The 20324-nt window shown below is 34.5% G+C and overlaps 1 protein-coding gene across 1 annotated transcript; it reads right to left on the reverse strand.

Annotated features, from left to right (window-relative positions):
* Positions 1-1672: 1672 nt before the first annotated feature.
* LOC126968518 (glucose-6-phosphatase catalytic subunit 1) lies at positions 1673-16456 on the reverse strand. The gene is made up of 7 exons (XM_050813587.1): positions 16225-16456; positions 15255-15419; positions 11551-11742; positions 9278-9408; positions 6190-6386; positions 4887-5008; positions 1673-3842 (listed from the first exon to the last, which is right to left on the reverse strand). Exons 1-7 carry the CDS (start codon positions 16278-16280, stop codon positions 3626-3628), a joined length of 1080 nt encoding a protein of 359 aa, XP_050669544.1. The 5' UTR covers positions 16281-16456; the 3' UTR covers positions 1673-3625.
* Positions 16457-20324: the final 3868 nt, after the last annotated feature.

A 20324-nucleotide genomic window follows, 5' to 3' on the forward strand; every position in this document is an offset into this window, starting at 1 on the left:
GTACAACATGGACAACTCAACCTTTATGTGTAACAACTAACATAGGTTGCAAACCAACATTACTAAAAGTGTAAAATTTTACTAACCTGCGATTTTAAAGGCCGCACGTGCGGGCTCATCTCACAAAAAAGCTTTCACCACTAGCTCTCGTGGCGTGCTAGCTGGCGGCAGCATTTGTGCCTTTCTATCGTCAGAATTTCGTTCTCTGTTTCAAGACCATTGCCACTCTAACTATCTACCCCTGTCACATCCAGCCCCGGTCTCCCCTACCGTATATAATATATTCATATACATAAAAATCAGTTATTTCAATTTTAATTTCAGACACTCCAATTTTATTTATATGTATGTATAGATGTGACTAGCTGACCCAACAGACGCTGTTCTGTCAAAAGAAAAAAAAAATATGATTTAAGTATTCGGGAATAATGTAATGTAGTCTAAAACCATCGGAAATGTGTTATCATATTATTTAATTAGTAAAAAAGAAAAAAAACATATTTAGGAATGCTTATATCCTTCAACTAAAGTTCCTTATTTGTAGTAGGAAAGACAGTGGAGGGTCGTATCACATCAAGCAATTCTATGCTGTAAGTATAAGAGTAAATTATCTAACTAATAATGATAAGGATTAATATCGTATTTGTGAAAACAGCTTTTACATTAACCCTATATAATTGCAAATTTTTTAAAGTATTAAGATGGATATAGTATCTTATCCTTAAGATATAGAAAAATGTCATCGCTAACTTATCTGTAGACCTACTTATATTAGGTACACAATTTCAGTTTACATTATTTAGTGATATCTCAAAGGGTTTAGAGAGCGTTTTCGTTGAAAGCTCACACCTCTTTCCGACACCTCCGACAAATATCGTTAATGTAAATTATAAATATGTACGCAAAAAATTTATAAATTATATACTGCAACCTCCCTCGAGAACCACCATGAAAACAGCATGATAATCGATGAAGTACTTTTTGAGATTATCGCGAACAGACAGACAAACACAAGGCGGAGGACTATATTTTATGATTTATCCTTATAATATGTTTAAGTAAGTATATTGTATTAAATATATCGCTGTCTTGTATCCATAGTACAGGCTATGCCAAGTTTGGGGCAAGATAATTTGTGTAAAAGGTGGTTTATAAAAATTAAAACAATATGTTATGTTTATTTTTAAAGTGTTAACCGTCACTTCTAGGATTATCACTTTAAAAAATAAACATAACATATTGATTAGATTTACAAGAGCGACATCTCAAGTCAATTTCCTAATATGCAAATATTGGGGTCGAGCAGGTTATCAACTGTAAAGTAGATCCTGTAGATGAAGCCACAACCTGAGAGTTGAACAAAGCAAACAGAATTTTATAACGAGGCGGTACTCGAACGGTTAGCTCACTTGGTTAGAGCACCGGCACGGAACGCATTAGGTCGTGGGTTCGAATCCCGCATTGTTCATAAAATTTTGTTTTTCAAATTTTATTTGTGTATAAAAATTAAATTCAAATTAAATATAATATAACATATGTTTTATATATTAAACGCACAATTACAAAAACAACCTCAATGGGGAAAATGCACAATGCAATATCAATGTACAGATGTATATAAGTGTCGCTCAACGCTCAAGTCAGAGTATAGAGAATAAATAAAAACACAACATTTATAAAACATATTTATTATTATCACTCACTGAAGAACTCATCATAAACAACATAATATATACAATATTTAACTTTACTTTTCAATTAAATGCGTTATAAGTTAAAGCTGTAAGGCTTAGAGAATCTATACGTCTAGATAGTCTCTGCTTGACAACCGATGAAAACAGGCCAGGTTTATTACTTTAGTGTGCGTGACAAGCTAAGTCTTACACTCGAGATTTCTATGACACTTTGTGTTAGTGTATGTGCATTGCGACTCATTCTTTTTCGACGTTTTCACAGCTGTCATAGTCTAATATAGACGTATAAATGGTCTAAGATTCAAAGATACAAAAACTACAAAAATGTATGTCATTTGCCAGCTCCGGCATAACAACTATTTGATGAAACAACTAAACTGCATTCACTTACCGACTTCTTTGTCTGCGGTAATGGTGGGTTGTCGTTTCTGGAACAATTTCTCATTCTTCTCTCAAACTTAATGTATTTCAGACTTGGTACATTTTGGAACTGATGTAACGATTTAAAAAATTCTCGAAATTCCGTAGATTGATGCTACGGAAATTACTAGCAAGGCTACTGGCAAGTCGCAACGAAGAATCTTAAATATATTAAATTGTTTTATTATAACTAAAAGCCACGAGAATCAAACCCTCCATCTGTGCTCGCGAGTGCAACAAATACATTTTATCTACACCCATGCTTTAAATCTTCTATTAAAGATTCTAAAACAGTTGGCTTATTGGAAACATTAAAACAATGTCCTAATAACCATTACATAATCTAAACGAGTGTTGTAATGAAATGCAGTACAACATTACAACACTCGTTTGGGTGATGTAATGGTTACTAGGACTGCCTTTTTTAATGTTAGCAGTAAGCTGTTTCAGAATCTTTTATAGAGGATTCATATTATGGGTAGATAAATAACTATTTCAACACACTTGCTCGTAAAGTGAGCCTTATTACATCGTTGTTAGGACCGTAAACTGAACTATAACTCGCGCGTGCATAAGAATATTACACACTAGTTCGTGATAGAATTATCCCGATAAGTTAGTACTTAACTGCAAATTATAAGAGAGCAAACAGAGCATTTTATAGCAATTTAAACGGATTTAAATACAGTTTTTCTTTTGAAACAACAAAGAGGTTTTATACTAAAAAGCAATTTACATTTTGAGAATAAATAAATGTTAGGCACACATTTATTTATTAATACGGCTTTACTCACGTTTTTGTCGGTGTCGGACCATTCGGAGGTCCTTCATCAGGGGTGAGAGTGGTGGGTTCGCGATAACGTCCCACCTCTTACTGTGGACACCCATAGTGATACAGTGTCATGAATACCGTGCTCGTTATGACCGGCGCACCCCGCGCCCCGCCCTGTCCAGCCGCCAGACTACGAGCCCAAGTCCGCAGTAAGAGGTGGGACATTATCGCGAATCCACCACTCACCCTGATGAAGGACCTCCGAATGTTCCGAAACTAGTCGGTACCGACACCGACAAAAACTTGAGGTACGCCGTATTAATAAATATTCTAAAAATGTATATTAGGACGAAAACACATTTATTGTTATCAAATTATGTATAATTCACAATAATTTGTTATAAATTATATGCATTTTAATGATAATTATGAAGGAGGCTGTATGGCTGTATATAATCAATCAACTTAAATTTGGCGCGTGTAAAAAAAATGCGCGCCATTTATCTTAATATTCGTATTTAATAATTAAACAATTAATGCAATGCTTGTTTTTTACTCACAAGTGTGTTGAAAAATTGCGTATGAAACTCGTGAGCAAGTTGCTCACAAGACACTCGGCTGATTTACGCCCTCGCCTACGCCTCGAGCTGCAAGCCACAGCCTCGTATATAATGAGCAACTTATCTCACTTGTATCATAATAAATTAAATTGTTCTATTTTTATATCACAAAAATGCTTCTATTTGGATTTATTTCTAAATGGCCACATGGCGACCTGAGGTACAACACGCAAAAAAAGCAGCGGTTTTAAACAGCTCAAAATAGAATTAAAAGCGTAGAATTTTAATACGCTGTCTTTGGGAATTATATTATCAATATAGTGAAAGCCGTATGTTATTAGAATGGTCGAGAACGCCGCCAGAATGAAGGATCTGTTGTATGTGTCATGGCGATATCTGAAATAGAAAAGTTTGTTAATTTATATGGGGTATCGTCTAATAGTCATTTCACATTTCAATTAAAAATATACCTTAGTAAAAACTGCTTATATTCATTAGACGAATATTTTCAATCAAAAAAATATCTATTTTTATATTGTATTGCAATAATACTACTACAAATAGCAATATTAATATATAAGTTTATAATTTGAAAGAAATCGATATAAATATCAGTTTAATTCAAATAAAATTATTTTAATTTAATTAATTAAGTAGATAAATTAATGTAAATAATAATTTTGTAAATCAAATCAGAATCACTTAAGTTAGTAATATTTAATGTAGGTATTTTGTATAATTCGCACGTCATAAATATGTCAAAAATGTACTTTATAATATTTTTTAACTTTTATCATCACGGAATTTTAACATAGTAATTATAATGACGGGTACTCACGATATATATTTTATTGATTTGATGCCGAGTGTCAATTTGTCAAGTGTTTCTCGCCGCCTCCGCAGTGCCACCTTGACCACGATTCATGCAATAGGATCGAAATATCGGCATCAAATCAATAAAATATATATCGTGAGTACCCGTCGTAATAATTACAATTATAATATTTATGTAACACGTCTATACATAAAAAACCTATTACAAAAAAATACGCTATACAGTTCGGCTCAAACCGTGCAAATTCCCCATTACCATGCGGCTTTACTCTCCCATGTAAATCTGGATGGATTAAAGGATGCAAGCTATATTATGGGTACCACAACGGCGGCGATTGCTGCCATGAAGCAGTAATGTGTAAGCATTACTTTGTTTCGGTCTGAAGGCGCCGTAGCTAGTAAAATTATTGGGCTATTGAGACTTAACAACTTATGTCTCAAGGTAACGAGCGCAATTGTAGTGCCGCTCAGAGTTTTTGGGTTTTTCAAGAATCCTGAAATCAATTACCATCAGTTGAACGTCCTGCTCGTCTCATCCCGTATTGGCATAAAAAAAACCCTTATAATTTTTTAAGGAAGTGTAGATTTTGATAGTTTTATACATACTTGGCGACTGCAGGGGACACGAACAACGCCCAACCAATGAGCGTGGAAGAACACTGGACCAGCGCGTATAGCGGAGTTGTGGACACGTGGATGGAGTCGGGGTTCTCACACCAACGGAACGCCTTTGATGATAATGAGATAATATCGTTTCAGTGATGTTGAAAGTGTAGTCCATATACAAAGAACTCGGGAGTTGAATGCAGTCAGGGCCTGGCTAGGTTGGTATGCCACACAAGATGGACCGATGATCTGATCGCCGGAATACGATGGATGAGAGTAGCGCACACTCACCTCTACTATATACCACTGGACTTGCGGCTGTCAAAGTGCTTTTGTGCCTGCTTGATATTCGCCATTTTGGCGCTGTTGTCCATAGCGAGAGTCTGCGGTACTAATCACTAGGATGACGCCCTCAGCTAAACAAACATCGATAGATGGTGGGAAACTATTTACAAATAAAAATATTTGTGTAGGTACTTTGTTACGTTGATACCTGAAGTAATTAATTCAAAATGTAAAAATGCTTCAGAGTACTGTAGGCTTCTCTCGTAGCCATTTGTATTATACGTTTATACGTCAAAATTAGTTCTCTGGACGCTCGCGAGTGCGTCAAGCGGTTCAAATAGGCACAAAAATTTGGTGTCAAACATATGGAACAGCCTGTCCAGTGGTATTTATACAGGTCAGTGGTGGTAGCGCAGGACCGATCATTGTGGAGATTTTTCGGGAGGCCTTTGTCCAGCAGTAGACGTCTTCCTTCGTCGAGGTGATGAATATTTTGAAAAAAGGATCGGTTTTGTTTCATCTCAATAAAGAAACGCAGATATATGGTTTAATTAAGTTTCTTTTCAGCTCCGGGTTCGAATCCCGGTAGGCGCAAACATATGTATGATGAATATGAATGTTTGTTTCAGAGTCATGCATACGGATTATGTATTGTAATACATGACTGACTAGTTTGGGGCTAGATAATTTTTGGGAAAAATTAAAATAAAATAATGATAAAATTATTCACTTCGTTTGAAGTATATATATATATCATAGTGTCAAATCAAAATCACTTTATACATTCAGGTCAAGGAAATGACACTTATGAATGTCAAAGTTTTCTTTTTACATTTACCACAACATCGGAAATGGTTGAGCTTTAATGAGAAGAAGTGGTAAGAAACTCATTGCCACTCTTTTAAATCAACATTTACAGCTTCAGCGTTATACAAATCATTTCAATTACAATGTAATGTGTAAAGTAATGCAACAAAAATACTATTTCTCAATTTGTTGCAATTAAATCCAAACTCACTAATTTAACAGTGGCGTGTGGGTCGATGCCACTCAGCATCAGACCGAAGTACGTGAGGACACAGACGGCTGCGGTCAGGAGTGCCACAATCAGGTGCTTCTTGATAGAACTGGACGTCGTCTGTGTGCTGTAATGTCCGTAATGCCAGATGTAGGGGTCCGCCACGTACAGACACAGGGCGGGGGCTATGAAGGCACCTGCAATATAGACAAAGTCAAATAATAGTTATTTATGCAACTGTTGTGTAATAAGGGGTATTAAAACACGAATATGGGTTAGTATGATAATAGTACCACATGAGTCTTTTAATACCTAATTATCAACAGTTGCATACAAGACTTTATCTACACCAATAATATGAATCCTCTATAAATGATTCTGAAACAGCTTACTGCTAACATTAAAAAAGCCAGTCCTAGTAACCATAATATCATCCAAAGGAGTGTTATTATGAAAACGGATGATGTAATGGTGTACTGAATTTCATTACAACACTCGTTTGAATGATGTAATGGTTATTCGGACATTGGGTGTTTTAATGTTGGCAATAAGCTAACTGTTTAGAATCTATAATAGAGGATTTAAAGCATGGGTGTAGATAAACTTTATTTAATACGGCTTAAACTAAGCGCTTTTGAATCTTCACTTCAAATATTTCTTTTAAATTACTGAATTTTCTATATTATGTTCGTAAAAACTTGAGCTCGCGAGAAGAACATATAAGAAACTAACGGCCACTCTTTTCAATTAAATAGAGTATTTTACAGTGGCTGTAATATACATAACAAATTAGTTTGTATGGTGCTGGATCCAATATATGAGTCGTGTTGATATACTATAAATTATTTCATAAAAAGTAATAAAGAATAAACTGTAAAAATATAAATTATTCTATATTGGATGCATCAACATTTAGAGCTTGAATTCATTGTTTGTGTAAGGATGCTTCGTGAACGTGATGGTCGTGATTACTGTCATAATACGTAATAGCATCCAACAAATAAAATGATTTAATAACTATAACAGGTTGACCTGGCACCACAAGCAGCACCCGTTCACGAGTTATATATAAAAAAACAAAATGAGCAATTTGTTATTTTTAAAATGACATCCCTTACTTCTGGGATTAATTAAATTAAAATTTTAAACAAAATTTAAGATCGATGCGGGACTTGACTTTAATTTAATTAATCCCAGAAGTAAGGGATATCACTTTAAAAATATCAAATTGTTTACGTTTGAAAGAGCGACATCTCAAGTCAATTCCCAAATATTGGGGTTGAGCAGGTTATCAACTGTAAAGTAGATCCTGTAGATGAAACCTGAGAGTTGAACAAGGCATACAAAGATTTTCTAACGATACGTCACTCGAACGGTTGGCTCAGTGGAAGAGCGCTCGGGCGGAACCGAGAGGTCGCTGGTTCGAGTCCCGCATCAGGGAGGAAAATCTATTGTATACATACTTATCTGTGGTGAGTAGTTTATTTTTACTTCAAGGAATGGCAAAAGTACACAGGTTTTTTCTTTATACCTATGGTTTTTTATTTTGTTTCCGTTTTGCTGTTTAATTCAGTCATATCATTCTTTTATGTATTTTTTTCTACTTTAATCTGATATTTTAAGGATAATTATTATTAAATATTAAAATATTTTAAGTTTACAATAAGTGAACTCGCTATTCCTCACATAAACTCATGGGGATGGCTTAAATTGTGTTGTAGTTTGCTTCTAGTATATTTTAAACAATAAATAAAATTACATTAGCAGTATCTTGGCAAATAATATTGAATTTTTTTTTCTTAAGTTGACATTTAAATGTTTAGTCTAATTATTTAAACATGGAAATATTATGTTTGTAATATAGTCTGTACTACATATTACCCCATGTAACTAACCTAGATTTAGTTGTCTGTACCACAGACCAATAGAAATAGCGTGCGTACAAAGTACACATGTCAGAAGTGAAACTTCTATGGAAAACTAATTTTAAATCTCATTTTATTTAATTATCTTAAAATGTTCTCTAAAATATACTAATCTGTTCTTTAAACTAAATGTTTTTGTCAACATGAGAAATTATTTACTTAACTTCTTGAAGTTTCTTCACTTCAAGTAGAACATCTTACTCGCAGCCGCGCGCTGAACCTGCGTGATCAACACTAGTAGGGAAAATGTTCTACTTACACGCGGCCGCGCGCTTAACCTGCACGATAACCCGCTCTCTCCCTCTTCTTCGACAAAAACGCTGCACATTTTCGTGACGCTTATATTATTATTATTGCGTTTCGTTCGTAAAAAGAAATCCCTTATACGCCTAAAGAAGTAAACTTCAAAAACTGTGCTTTGGTGACATTAACGTACGTTAAACAATGCTTTTTTTAGTCCATAGAGTATAGACTTTTTAAATGTTCTATAAAGTATGTGCTTATATTAGTGATCGTGGCTCGTGGTGAGGGAACGGGAGGACTGAATACGTGACATATTTCTTAACAAATATAACTAAGAGCCTCAATCAACATTTAAACCAACTTCAAAAAGGAGGAGGTTTTCAATTCGATCGGTATTCTTTATGTTTGTACATTGATTACTCTGAGATAAATGATCCGATTTACATTTGAAATAACATCAAAAGGAATTCTAAAGGAATAAATTTTGTAAAAATAAATACCTAAATGTCTTTTACGTAGTTCTTTAGTTCGAGGCGGAATAGATGCCATTTGGTCCCAAAAATTTTATATAGTTTGGCCCAGTAGTTTTCATTTTATGTAAATAGTACAGTATAGCTACACTAGCCACGCGTGACTTTGAGCGTCTAGAACAAAACACGCGTGGCCAGACAACCTTATTAATTACAGTAAGTAATCTGTTTATAATATTAAGTTTTATTTTGCTTAGGGCTTGGCACCGACTTAAGACCTATCAATAGGTAGCACATATAAATAATAGTATTTTATCAATATTAAAGGTAAACGTTTGCATAAGAGGTATTAAATAAAATTTTTGATTATTTGATACTTTTCAGTTTTAGAAGTAGATTTATAATAAGTATATTATAATAATATTATAATAATAACAAAAACATTCATACCGATTAAGGCCCCCAACAGACACTGGTGCGGGAAGTGCGTCGCGACGTACATACGCGCGAGCATAACGCTCAGCATTTGGCTCGCGAATATAGGATACACTAGGTATTTCCAATACTCAAACTTCCATTTTCTGAAATAATAATAAAGTATGTCATTTCTTTTCATCATTTATTTGTAGTCATGGGTATACATAAGATGTTACAAGTCACAATAAAAGTTCTCCATTCCTTGCCCGCGTGCTGTGGCGTACAAATAATAATTAATAACAAGACAAACAAATAATATATATACATAATGTCAGTAAATTGATATGTAAATAATTTAAATTAGTAAAAACATTAGTTAGCAAGTAATTAAATTGAGTAAAATGATAATTTCAAATGTCAATTGAGTGAAGCATCTGATAAGAAGTCTAACAGCCTTACAAATAAAATTGGCATAAAGTTATAACTAATCATAAACCAAGAAAATGCAAAATGTTTACAAATAGACATTTTACTTACGATTGGTTTATTCGGACGTTTAACGTTTCCCGCATTTATTTGCAAGGCTGCTTGTCATTCGGAAAACTTCAGAATTATCACTGTATTGACAGTGTTGTCAACGATGTTGTAAACATTTTGCATTTTCTTGGTTTATGATTAGTTATAACTTTATACCAAAGAGTATAATAACATATAAAAAAGGGAGCCTTCTCTACGCATTATGAGCTGTCTATTTGAAAACTAGCGTCATCTGGAGATTGGTTCCGAAAATAACTATATATAAGCTCCAAATTATAAAATTCATTTTTAATGTTGTGACGCAATTAAACTTTACTCTACTTTTTAATAAATTGCGCGTAGAGTTATTTAATTCTGTCACAACATAGAACGTAAAGAATAGATTTAGTAGTACAAATAGGCAAAATGGAACACGAGAGCTACATACATGCGCAAACGCTAGAAGTAGCCGCCATTTTATGACCAGTGTGCAGTGACACAAAAAAAGAAAAGTTGATAGGTTTCAAAGCGAGTGACAGCTGACAAAGCTTTCATTTTTGGGCCAACTAACAGATGGCACTACAGTCTTATGAAAACGTCACTTTAACGCGTCTGTCCCACCCCTGCTTTATACCAACTTTATTTGTAAGGCCGTTAAAGAATAGTACATTTTTGTCAGTAGGAGATTAAATAATTTATTTTTAAAACACGTCAACTTAACTTCTGTTTTAAGACATTAACCTAATGCAGCTCTTTTGGGCTTTAAAAATTATCTCTTTTTCGCATGAGTGTCGTAAGTTGGATACAACGAATCCATGATATGCTGTCAGGACAGTTTGTCTATTAGCGTCTTTTAAATGCTCATAAAGTGCGTACGAGAATTTACTTATCATTTTACTGAGTTCTATTGCATGTGCCGTCCAATTTAATTAACTGCCAATGTTAAGTTCTAAAAACTTAGTTTTTTGTAGGTTTGCTTGTAAATTATTACAGCTAAGCCAGCTAGAGCATCGTTTATATTTAGTTCGAGTTGTTGCAGGCCTTTAATAACTATAGTACTGTCATCTGCAAATAAGATTGTAGGATTTGAGGGCAAGTCGTTTATATATAACAAAAATAATAAGGGTCCCAGCACGCTACCTTGGGGAACACCGTATGCAATTTCACGTTCTCGAGAAAGTATATATGTAATTACTAACCTAAATACTGACAAACAAACAATCAAATTTAGATTGAGCATTTTAGATACACGGTTGGTTTATGATAAGGTTCTACTTTCTTTTATTTTTTATGGACATAGAATACATTTTTTTACTTTGATGACCTTGCAAATTTAGCTAATGAGCGCACACCTTTGTATGAGGCCTTGTCTACATTGTCTACAAGAACAACGGCTAATGAATCGCCACCATAGATTAAGAATATGTAGTTATCTGCCGTGAAGCAGTAATGTGGAAGCATTACTGTGTTTCGGTCTGAAGGGCGCCATACCTAGTGAAATTACTGGACAAATGAGACTTGACATCTTATGTCTCAACGTGACGAGCGCAGTTGTTGTGCCGTTCAGAATTTTTGGGTTTTTCAAGAATCTAGAGTGGCGCTGCATTGGGCGTTCTCATTCCATTTTATCACAATAATGTGAAATCAAAATGAATATTCATATCTATAAGAAACACTGGTTCCAAATTCAAACCTATTTTTTTTATTGTAACTGTATTTATGGCTCGGCTGATAAAGGAGTTATATATATCTAATATAGACTAAGTAACGTTACAGAAAAAACACCATACCTGTCATTAAGGATATGTGATATCCACATAATAGCTAATATCAGAATAGAGGCTGCCGTAGCTGTGTGACCAGACGGACAGCCAGGACCAGTCTCACAGGTCTGGGCAGTCTGGTACAGTTTGGGGCGGGCTGTCCCAGTATAGTAAGTCGTCTCGCGAACCCACCAGTATGGCCGGTCTTCTAATAGCCACCTGATATTTGAAAGAAATTATAGACTATTACAGATATATGTCGCAGGGATATGATAAAAATAGTGATTTCGTCATATCTCGGAGGATGTTAAAATAACAACACGGTTTTATCATTTCTAGAAACAAATCTAGTGATTTGACCAAATGCCAGAATTGGTTCCGTGAAATGACAAAAAGTCTTTTCTATGGTATTTAAAAGGTTTATTTGGTAAGACTTAGTTAGTATCGTGTCGCAGGTGGAGCGGGGTGAGAGGGGAAGGAAGGAGGGAGCGAGATGTCCTCTGTCTCCTAGCTCACTCCCCCACTACCATGAAAAGGTGACACACTATTCTCTTGAAAATCAAATGAATGTAACCTAACTTCAAAACAGATAAAAGTTTCTCTAAAGGACAAGTAGAAGCCCATATTATTAAAATAAAAACACCACCCATATTATCATTTCCACATACATACACTTGCTTTGAGTTCTATACGAAAATGATAAGTAATATAGACCTGGAGCAGTCAGCTAACCTAAAGTTTGGACCTAGTTTTAACAACGGGTTGACATGTGTTGATTGAAGTTGTAATATTATAATATTACTCGACAAAACAAAATGAATGCCAACCAAGATGTCCTACCGAAAGAATGGAGAAGGTTAACTTCCAACAGAGATGGGTGACAGCCGCTCACGTTCTGCTGGAGTGCAGAGAGTTGGCAAACTACAGGGCGAAGCACCTGGAATCACCATGCGCCCTTCGGAAAGTCTTCGGAAACGTTAAGAAGTTGGGTGACTTCTTGGAGGAGCTTGGCTGGTTGGAGTAGTCTCTACCACCCTCGCACGCAAAATGGGCGCATATGACGTCGAGTTGCGGAAACCGCCCGTGTGAAGGAGAAGAAGATGTGAAGGTGACACAAACAGGTGAGAGGTGCTTGCTGAATAAAAGTGTAATTATCTTCAAATTTATCTTTCTCATAAACTTTCAAACAAAAAATTTCAACATTTTAGTAACATTATCTCTAAAAACCAGATTAATATTTGATTTTGAATAGCTTGTAAATGTGTTTATTTTTATTATTTCAGCCCTCAAAATTTATATAATTCCTATTTGTATTTCATAACTCACAAAGGATTTTGAATTCTAAAAAAACATTAATAAAGAGGAAGTAATAATATAAATAAAATCATATATAATACTAGCCGATACCCGCGACTCCGACGTCCACGTAGTTATAAAAATTATAAGCAATTTTGGCATTGAAGAGTATCCTATAATCATTATATCATGACCTATTCCAGTTCCGGTTCCCGTTTTCGCTCTAGGTCCCAAAATAATATACTAGTCAAAACAAAATAAGGGCCACCACGTTTTTACAGTATTCTCATAAATTCTTGAGGTTTAAGAGTTGATTAATGATTCGAATGGATAAATTAATTGATTTTTATTGTAGACAGCATAAAATAATGATGGAAACAATTACAATAATAAATTTTCTCTATTTTTTCTAAAAAATTTGCATTTTTGCAAAAATAATTAATCAGTGGTAAAAAAAAATCTGAAAAATAAAATGTTGGTTGTTTTGTGACTTTCCTCAATATCTAGTAAGCCTTTTCAAGTATTTTAATGCACTCTTGAAGCCCTTGAAGGTACACTTTCCACCAGCTGTACCACTGTTTCTTGAGGAATTTGTTCCCAGCTTGATTTCAGAACGTTTATAGTACACGGGTTGGTTTGTGCTTCGAACACTGCGTTCCATTAAATCCCACATGTTTTCAATGGGATTGAGATCCGGACTATTTGCGGGCCAGGGCAACACCTGTATACCAGCCTCCTCTAGGGCTTCTCTGGTGGCCCTAGCTGTATGAGCGCAAGCATTATCGCGCATCAGATGGATTCTTGCGCTGAGTCTCTGTGCATATGAGACCACATGGGGTCAAAAAGAATTCTAAAGGAATCAATTTTGAGAAAATAAAACCTCCTCGATGTAACGTTGAGCTGTTATTATGCCTTCGTTTAGAATTACCAGTTAGGTTCTGCCTGACATAGAGTTTTCTCCCCATACCATAACATTGGGGCCCCAAAAATCTGTCACTTTCATGGATACAAGCATCCGCCTCCAGACCCTAATGCGATGGTCATGACTAAAAGATGTAACTTTGCACTCCTCCGTAAACAATACTGTGCTCCAATCATTCATATCCCATGCCAGATGCTGCCTTGCGAACGATAATCAGTTTGCATGATGAGCACTTGTTAATGGTATTCGCACTACGCGTCTCCTGGAGAAATGTTGGTCCTCGTGTAAATGATTTCTAATGGTTTGATCACTAACGCGTGTACTGGTCGCCTGCCGCAAACGGTTTTGTAAGCAGCGGGCTGTGATGCAATGTTCTCTGCGCGTAGTCAAGCGCAATTCGCCGTCCTCCTGTGCCATAGTTGCTTGATTTTTGCCAGATCCCCGTCTCCTGGTTAGTCTCCCAATCTTTTGAAAACGATTCCAAGCATTCTGTATCGCTCGCCGGGGAAAACCCATCTGCAACGCCACAGAACGCTGCGAATGGCCTTCTTGAAGCAATGTTACGGCCCTAATTACGGTCCATACGACGCACGCAAGACCATACGACGTCGAATTTTCGGCATAACTTCTTTAAAATGTTAATTCAGCCACTAGTTAAAAAAAACTTATAGTGTTCTCGACAGTCGTTACTTTGACTGAGTTGAAATCCGTCTTAAAATCGGGTAGATTCAAGTGGTTCCAATAATTTATGAAAAACTACCCAATTTAAACAATTATTCAGGTGGAATACTCAAAACATGTGTGTTAACAAATTAAATAACATCACGATAAATAATCAGCTACTTCAGAATTAATACAAAATAAACTATCGCTAACGAGGTCAATAAAATCAAGTGGCCCTGCCCTTATTTTATTTTGACTAGTATACATTAATCTTATTTCGAGGCAGATTGCTATGGCAAAATAAACCCTGTACGAAATTTCATCAAAATCGGTTCAGTAGCTACGGCGTAAAACCGTAACAAACAAACTTACATTAAAATTTATAATATTAGTAGGGATTCATTCATCTAAGTCTAAAACTTACACATTTTAGAATTTACTATAACTTCAGAATAGCAGAACTTAAATGAGAAGTGGCAATTAACAATTTGGATTATTAAATTCTTTGAGGTGAACACTAATGCAAAAATGATTCCACCCACTTATGATTTAAGTAAATAAAAAATATATAATCACAAGAAAATTATCTAGGATGTTACGGGCTACTATCCGCAACTCGACGACTACAGCAGGCCTATTTTGCGTGGTGAGGTGAGTTAGTATATAGTCTATCAAACCTCTGATGTCACCCATGACCTCGGGAGAGTCCTCGGTGACCCCAGATGTTTGGCAAGGTATGTGGCCACACTCCTACACTCTAGAATGATGTGTGCGGCTGTTTCTGCCTCCATGCAGGCTCTCAAGAGAATTATAAATACAGTAATTGTAAACTAAACAAAATATATCTCACCATTTTAAGATACCATTTAGACAGCCACCAAAGGATGTTACTAGGAGCAACTGTGACGCAAACACTGAGTCTATAAACGCCACAACTGGAAACAGCACCTCCAACACGTTACCGGGATTGTAAAAACTGTTGACTTGTTCAAAAAATGGCTCCCATTCAACAAACCTGCAAACATATGAATTAAAATGGTAATATTATATTTTATAAGTTAAATAAATAGTTTTTATTTTATTATTTCACTAATTATATATATAATTCAACTTTAATTATATATAATTGAAATATGGAAACAGGCTTGATTAGAGATTTTATAATACAACTTATCATAAAGTTATTGCGTATACCATTACAAACAAGTTTTTCAGTAAATGTATTACAAGAAAGAGTTTTTTAATAACTTTTTGAATGCATTGAGCATCTGAGCTTTTCTTATATGAATGGTGTATCATTGTATGGTCTGATTAGTCTCAACCTCAAATAAATTTAAAAATGTGGTACTGATGATGACGATACATGTATTGTTAAATTTTTACTTAAAAAATGTGGTTACAGAGCAGTTAATAATACTACAAATTAAAGATCATATTAATCATCTTATCACACCGAAAGGTAAGCCAATAGAAAAAAAAACTTAATTAGGATTAGTTGGTGGGCTATGGAACTACAACTAGGTAATCATTGTGACATAAAACTATTACAGCTCTCGCATTCAAAGACTGCTCAAAGATACCACAAAAAATTTATATGATGTCAGCATCTGATCCAAGGTTGTCGTTGAACTCCAATATTATTTCCATTAAAATGCTGAAATTTCATCACAAGTCCTATTTTTAAATCAGTTCATCATCAATCAGACCTCCGTAATTAGACAATTAGACAAGCTAATTGCTGAGTTATGGCGAAAGCTATGGACAGAGTCATCAAGAGTCGTTTATAACATTCTTTTATACTTAATTATTTTTATACTGACCAGTACTGGATAATTTCGATAAGGGAAACTCCCAGAGCATACAAATGTTCCCGCATTTTTTAAAAGGAAGACAGCCTTTAAACGAGTCACTTTGATACCTGATAATTTAAATTACATTATGTCAAATGTGAATTAGATTAAATCATTTATAACAGTTATATAATTTTTTATCAAAACAAGTCAGAGAAATTTACATTAATAATTCAAACTTCAAAATGCCATGTTCCTGCCTTGCGGCTGTTCGAGTGTTCGCTAATTGATTGTCAGTTTGTCACTTGTCAAGTTGTCAGTTGTCAGTTGACAGTTGTTAATTGTCAGTTTGATATTTTTTTAGGTTTTGCTCCATCGCGCCATCTTGTATTGAATAGTACCACTAAAAATATTAAAAATAATATTTGTAATGTTAATCAGATTATTACGATTACTTATTATTTATTATTATTTTGTCAGTGTTTCCATCAATTTTTCCAGGTTAGCAGAAAATATATATATAGCTTTTAGGAACTTATTTAATCAACCACACTAAAAGTCATAACAAAAATATTCGCTAATAGATGGAGCCTCCAAATGTTAGCCACAATAATTTATAGTGTCGGTTAGATAGTAACATAGAGTAACTTATTATGGATAGTAATAACACGAATAATCAAAGAGTAGTACAAATTAAGTAATAATTGAGAAATTAATTTTATTACAGCGTTAGATACAAATTCTAAGAGTGATGCAAAAAAAATTTGAGGAGTGTCGGCTTAGGATGCATACAGCTTTTAAAATTATCTAATACTTACCTACTTAATACCTATTGAACTTGCAGAGCTCGAGATCCATTTTGAGTAAGAGCGTTTGAAATTACTTTTATTTGTCTTATCATGTCAGGAAGCAAATAACCTCCAGCAAGGAAAAAAGTTAACGAAGAAAATTTCACATGATATAGTTACTTCCTTTTTTTTTCTCGATAAAAACTGAAGTTTTATCATTGTAATTACACTCTAGCCGTTGGCTATTAATCATTTTAACTTTAACAATAAACTAAGCAGAGAAAAACTAAGACAGTATTCATTAGCACTATTCTTATTGTCTCTATTAAGGGGAGGTTCTTGTGCTTCTTTACACTTTTACTACTCATTGCCTATATTACACTAGCGTTTCTCTACACGTTTTACCAATTGGAGGCTCTTTTGCACAGGATGTCGGCTTAATTATGGGTACCACAATGGCGCCTATTTCTGCCGTGAAGCAGTAATGTGTAAGCATAACTGTGTTTCGGTCTAAAGGGTGCCGTAGCTAGTGAAATTACTGGGCAAATGAGGCTTAACATCTTATGTCTCAAGGTGACAAGCGCAGTTGTAGTGCCGCTCAGAATTTTTGAGTCTCTCAAGAATCCTGAGCGGCACTGCATTGTAATTTGCAGGGCGTATCAACTACCGTCAGCTGAATGTCCTGGTCGTCTCCTCCCTTATTATCATAAAAAACGTTTCTCACACTCAAAAGTTCTTTTAGTTCTTTTGACTCTTCTCACTAGGTCCCGGTTGTGTGGATCTGCTTTCTCATTATTGTAAAGAGTTAGCTCATGAGCTTCTGCATATTATTTTTTAATCCACCTTAAGGTCGCTATGAAGATCGTCGTTTCTTATTTACCATATAATATACTATTATCAAAATATGTAAATTACCTTGGAAAAAAAAAGTCGTGAGATGAAGACCATGAAACCGTTTTGAAACAATTTAGTGTCCATTAGTCTCCTGTAAAATTGGACCGTCTTTTAATTTTAGTGTATTTATCGTTATTGATCTGTGTTTTAACGGATATTCATTAAAATATAATCGTGTCGTGTTCTATAGATATCTATTAGATAGTAGTTATTGTGATAACAACAATCTAACTAAAGAAACATTTCACAGTAAATAGTGTTTCTTCAATACTACTTTCGTGATTTTTATTTTCGTAGAACATAATATTATGCACTAAAATACTACTAAATATTACATTTTATATACGCAGTAAACACCATTTTCTTAAGATCATTTATGAAAATTTTTCTAAGATAATATAATATTGTCTATGTGATTATGATGCCGTTTAGTTTATATTTGTGATAGAGATTCTAAAAGCAAAATACTACACACGCGAAACGCGAATTTGAATTTTGCATTGGCCTTGTCTTTTAAAGCTGTCAAATAACAATAAAAAACGAACTCAAAGATTACACTCATCTAAGTTTTACGTAAGTAAAGTCTAAGAAAAGTCTAAGTACCTACGGTCTCGGTTAGACCTCCTCACCTCAAAAAAGGCTAGCGTTCCATAAAGGTCTCAAAACATTCATGTTCCAGATTGAATCTGAGCTTCCTATGTGTAGAATTAATCAGTCACACTTAAAAGTTATTTTAATACTCATTATTGATTACACACCTCGAAACTTTTACGACTCTAACTCAAAATGCAGGAAAATCTCAAGATCTGTAACAGAAAGTTTTAGATACCTACTGTTAAAAAAAAATTAACAAAAAAACAACCGACTTCAAAAACACTATTCCAAAACAATAGATATGATGTGCATTGCGTATTTTTATACAATCTAATTAATTATTGTAATTTAAAATTAATTAAACGGCATCATACTCACATAACATAGACAATATTTTATTATCTAACCCATTTTCTTAAATTATTAAAATTTTAAGAAAATAGAGTATTTACTGGGTATATAAAAAGTAATATTTAGTATTTTAGTGCATATGTTCCTCGAAAATAAACATCACGAAAGTAGTACCTATTGCAGAATCAAGAAAGTTGGATTGTTGCTATAGGTATGTAACAATACAAACGAATACAGAACACGACACCATTAAATTATTTAATTAATATTCGTAAAACACAGAACAATAACAATAAATACAAAAAAATTTAAACTCGATCCAATTTAACAGGAGACTAATAGAGACTAAATTGTTTCAAAACGGTTTCATGGTCTTCATCTCTTTCGTCTCTATCTCACACCTAGTCACGATAGTTATCTCACTTTCACACAGGGTTCGTCTATTACGATAGTATACTAAGTTTATGGTTTTATCACACACAGTAAAGGTTTACGTAAGTAAAGTCTGAGCAAACTCTAAGTACGCTCTATAGAGATCAGTCTCAGACTTCTCAAGATTTGACAGCCGACAGGGTTTGAGCTCATAAAGTGTTTATTTTATTGATGCGATGCGATGTGATGCGATGAATAATATAATAATATAATACGGTTAAGTATAATTATTATTACTAATGTTGTTTTCGCATTTTATATGTAAACTCACGACATTTTTATCAAGGTTATTTACAATTATTTTGATAACCGTATATTATTAGGTGGGTACATAAGAAACGAAGATCTTTATCGTGACCTTAAGGTGGCTTATGAGCTAACACTTCAAAATAATGTGAAAGCAGAGGCTATCTACACAACGTGTGGAGAAACGTAAGTGTAATGTAGTGCAGTCAGTAGTAAAAGTGTAAAGAACACAAGCTTCCCTTTAATAGAGGCAATAAGAATAGTGGTAATGGACACTGTCTTAGTTTTCTACTAAGTTTATTGTTAAAGTTAAAGTGATTATTAGCCTACGGCTACAGAGAAATTTCAATATTTTGTATATGATAATTTAAAAGAGTGGCAATGAGTTTCTTGCCACTTCTTCTCATTAAAGTTCAACCTTTTCCGACATGGTGGTACATGTAAACGAAAATAAAATTTTGACATTAAGTGATTTTGATTGAATTGTCAAAGGTCAAGTTTAGTATGGCTATGTCGTTCGAGTACTGTATTTTAAGATCGTTAAAACTGCACTCCTAGGCTATTTTATTTATGAGAACCTTGGTTATTTGCCTAAGATGTATTTGTTAAATTCGCTTTAGTAGTGCGCTAAAATGTCACTCCTCTAACGCGTCGATACATCGAGCGACGTTCAGTGCGTGGTCACTTGGATGAGAAGGCCAAATTGGCCTCTGAAAGCTTGGTGTACTCAGTAAGCCACCGCCTTCAACTATATAAAGCTCAAATTTGGCCTCACATACAGTTCTGTACTTCCTCTGGGCGGGTCTCCTCAATACCAGATTTTCG

The sequence above is a fragment of the Leptidea sinapis genome, chromosome 15 (genome assembly GCF_905404315.1).
Source record: "Leptidea sinapis chromosome 15, ilLepSina1.1, whole genome shotgun sequence".
Classification (NCBI taxonomy): Eukaryota; Metazoa; Arthropoda; class Insecta; order Lepidoptera; family Pieridae; genus Leptidea; species Leptidea sinapis.

What these genes read in the sequence shown, in the direction of transcription:
- LOC126968518 (XM_050813587.1), bottom strand. Translation starts at nt 16,280, where the DNA reads ATGCGGGAACATTTGTATGCTCTGGGAGTTTCCCTTATCGAAATTATC. An exon ending in TCACATATCCTTAATGACAG is followed by an intron (nt 9,409 to 11,550) that starts GTATGGTGTTTT and finishes TTATTATTTCAG; the next exon opens with AAAATGGAAGTTTGAGTATT. An exon ending in CACACGCCACTGTTAAATTA is followed by an intron (nt 5,009 to 6,189) that starts GTGAGTTTGGAT and finishes TTATCATCAAAG; the next exon opens with GCGTTCCGTTGGTGTGAGAA.